The sequence below is a fragment of the Numida meleagris genome, chromosome 13 (genome assembly GCF_002078875.1).
Source record: "Numida meleagris isolate 19003 breed g44 Domestic line chromosome 13, NumMel1.0, whole genome shotgun sequence".
NCBI lineage: Eukaryota > Metazoa > Chordata > Aves > Galliformes > Numididae > Numida > Numida meleagris.
The window spans coordinates 14,311,043-14,314,790 of NC_034421.1; the positions used below are offsets into that span (position 1 = coordinate 14,311,043).

The following is a 3,748-nucleotide window of genomic DNA, read 5'->3' on the forward strand; positions in this document are numbered from 1 at the left end:
CCCCCACCTCTGACCTCCCTGCAGTCAGTGCTGCTCTCAGGAGGGCTGAGGACATGGGCAGGGATGACCCCAGGCAGCGAGGACTGCTGTGACAGCAAAATCCCCTCCCAGCCATCTCACCGCACGCTGCCATAGGCAGGTCTGCCCGGTGTCAGGATGTCCAGCAGCTCAGGGCTCGGTCCCTCAGTGGTCGTATACACGAAAGCATCCAGCAGGCCAGCTGCTGGCAGTGCCTTCCCTGGGGCAAAGCTGCTGCTGTTGCCTCTGTAGACAGCAATGGCGTTGGGGCCATCCCTGAAGACAGGACGAGTGGTGTTCTCTGGGAATGGCAAGTCCACTGCACATCAGCAAGGAAAAGAACAAGGACAGCACGTCAGACATACAAGAGTGACATCCCATAAACAGTACATGAGAGGTGCTCCATAAGCCAGGCATGAGCAATTTCCCCAGTGCAGGAAACCAGCATTGCTTCAGACAGAGTAACACAGAAAACGAGTGGGGTGCTCAGCACCTTTCTGCCCCCTGACATTGCCCACGTTCTCATAGCCTGAATTTCCCTGTTTACAGGCAGCTCTGCAGGCTGGAGGTGGCTGGAGGGGCACCCTGAGCAGCACCCATTCTGCTGTGCAGGTGCTGCAGACTGAGCAGCTGCTTCAGGCATGAGCAGGGGAACAGGAAAACAGGTGCAGACGTGAAGTTGCTCATTGTTAATTCAAAAAAGATGCCTGCAAAATGAACTAAGATTTAGGGTAGCAGTTATTCTGACAATACACAAAAATATTTAAAAACGGAAGTATTTTGTTCTAGCATTTCACTAACGATCCTTGTTATTCACAAACACACGTGCTCTACATATACACACACGTACACAGCAAGGGTCCAGGATACCAGCAGACAGAATTAAGGCTGCAGTTTGATGGACTTTCCCTATTTCCTTCCCTGTTTGTGCTGTTCCCTATGCCCTCAGCCATTTCCCTAGCAGTCAGTGAGAGCTGCTGAGCACAGCAAGGCGCAGCACCCTTCCCTAACCCACCCCCAACCCTCCCCAGATGCAGCTCAGTGATGGACGGGCACCAACGCATTGTGGAGCTGCCGCAGCGAGGACACACCTCGATCAGATTGCTGCAGCTTTCCCCTTCCTGCACAGCACTCTCCTGCGCTTTGCTCGGCTTTGTGGAGCGTCCCATCTGCTGACTCCAACACGAACCCCCCCGCTCCACCCCCCCGCGTCCTTCATGACGTGCAAATGGGAACCAGATTTGTGAGCGAGGAACGCACGCCCTGACTCACAGATCGTGAGTCAGAGAATTGCACAAGGCATCTGCTGAGTCAGCATCCCTGGCTGCAACATCTCCTTTTGAGTGCCCAAAATAATGAGATGTTTCCTCCACCACCTCCTCCTCCGGTGGCCTGGGAGCACTGAGAGGAAGGGACGAGTGGGAACTGTGCTGGCAGATGGTGCAGTGAGAGCACAGCCCCGCACTGGCCACTCTCCCTGACCTTCTCTGAATCTCTCCTGTCCTAATACCTCCTTTGTGAGTCCAGGACATTGTACCACACAAGACAAGATACCAGCAAATAACACATTTACACAGTGGCATCAAATATGGCCTCATTTTTTTTTTCTCCTCTTAATAGATTCCAATATTTTACTTGCTTTATGCAGCTCCTTTTCCTTTCATTAGCTCTTTTATCTGCCACTGAGTACCGAGCTGGTATTTTCACATTCATCTATCAGAATGCCAAACCACCAAAAAAAGAGACAGCATCCTCCAAGCCCAAACACAGCAGACAGCTCCCGCAGCTCCGAGGCAGCCACCGACGTGCAGCCCTTACCTGGGATGTTGCTTTGTGCTGGGCCAATCAGAAGAAGCCCATCCAATGAGGTTTTGCCATAAACATCCATGGTGAAATAAATGTCTTTGGTCCGACCATCAATCAGCACCAGGACGATGTCCCTCAGCGTGGTGGAATGGGGACCCTGAAGCTCGATGAACTCTAAATCTTCAAAAGAAGAGGCAGCATGGACCTCACTGATCAGGACAGCGGATGCGTTCAGCTGAGGTGTCAGGACACAGTGGTTTTCTGTGCCTGGGGTAGGCACGGCCACTTGGAAGAACCACTGAGCGTCCGCCCCACGGCACCTTTCGATTGACTCGTCCATAGACCTGAAGGTGGAGTCCTCCAGCAAAGCATCTCTGCCAGGGGTCAGTACCCTGACCAGCGTATCCGCTCTGTCCGTTTTCTTTGTCTTATGGACCAAGGCATCCACCAGTCCTTTACCTGTGACGCTCATGCCTTCCTTGTAGTTCCCTTTGCCATAGTACACAGCGATCGCGTCAGGGCCGTTCTGGATAGTGTTCTTAGGAATAACTATTGCCGGGTTCACAGAGGCAGAGCCAACAAGAAAGAACCCTTGGCTGTTCGTAGCCTTGCCCTGGAGGTTCAGAACTCTGTAGGCTTGGTTTCCGTTGCCATTGTAGAAAACCAGGTAGTAGCCGTCCAAACGGGCTGTTTGACCACTGGTGTGATAGAGCTCCACAAACTCAGAAGTGTCCTCTCCCGGGGTGTCAGCATTGATTTCATTAATCAAGAGGGTATGCTCCGTTTTCTGGTCCCTGGGGTTTTTAATGGGATTCTGGGCAGCAACCTTGGGAAACCAGAAGTGCATGAGCCCCATCAGTCCAACCAGCCAGACACCGCCCATGGTGACAGCTGGGATTTGCTTCAGCTCAGACCTAGAGGAGAAGGGGACTGTCCTTGTGACAGCCACAACAGCACAGAAGGAAACTGCTGCTGGGCCACCGCAGGGCACCAGGACGAGACCTCCAAATGCAAGAGGCACTTCTCCAGGGAGCGCTGCCTCACAAAGCAAAGCAGCGGCCCCACAAAAATCAGACTGAGAAGGGGATGGCTTGAACAAGGATTTCCCAGCTCAGCTCCTACAAAAGGCATGGGAAGGGGGGGAAGGGAAGGGGGAAGAAAAGAAAAAATCTAGGTAGGAAACACAGAAACACACCAATGCAATTTAATGCCCTAAAAGCCCTGCATGAGTGGGCATCCCGAACTTTTCCTTCTCTTCAGAGGTTTATCAAGATTCACAGCAGTGGCAGCAGTGGGACAAAGCCATTTCAGGCTTCAAAGCCCTGAGCGCTTAACACTGTTTGATGTCAGTGCTAATAGCTTGCTCCATGGGAATTTACACAGGGTGGCACTAGAGACGACGGTCTCTTTTCCCCCTCCCAGGCACGGGTCTCTGCAAAACCCCCGTTAACATCCCCCTGGCAGACCCGGCGCTTCCCAGCGTCCGAAGAGTCGGAAGCTGAACTCGCTCCCCCCTCAGCCCACCCCCACGTGTGCCCCACTTCTGTGTTCTCTCCCCATTTCAGTTAAAGGACGGAGAAAGAAGGGAGATCTCCCGCCCGGGGCTGCACACAGACAGAAGGAAAGCCACAAGAAACCGGAGCAAGAAGCAAGCAACCCGGACCTGGGCAGCTGCGGGGCGGCAGAGCCGGGGCACCTCCCTTCAGCTCCGCGGGGCGGCTTTGCCTCGTCCCCGCCGCGCAGCCACCGCAGGGTGATAGGGACAGGGATGGGGTCGGTTCGCCGGGGGGCTCCGCACAGCCCCGAGCTATCCCGGCCCCGCCGCCCCCCGCACTCACCGCCGCTCGCTCCCCGGGACGCACCGCCGCCGCCGTCGGGGGCAGCACCGGGGCGGGTGCGCGGGACGGGGCGGGCGGGGCGGGCT

The 3,748-nt window shown here is 55.0% G+C and overlaps 1 protein-coding gene across 2 annotated transcripts in view; it reads right to left on the reverse strand.

Moving 5' to 3' along the window:
• The window catches only part of LOC110405975, a 13,899-nt gene extending 10,182 nt beyond the window's left edge, over positions 1-3,717 (reverse strand). The window contains exons 1-3 of one of the 2 annotated variants that reach the window (XM_021411880.1): positions 3,663-3,717; positions 1,837-2,942; positions 121-337 (exon numbers count right to left, since the gene is read on the reverse strand). In XM_021411880.1, coding sequence (XP_021267555.1) covers positions 121-337; positions 1,837-2,707 — 1,088 coding nt within the window. In that variant the 5' untranslated portion in view covers positions 2,708-2,942; positions 3,663-3,717. The other variant, XM_021411881.1, reaches the window with a different exon arrangement.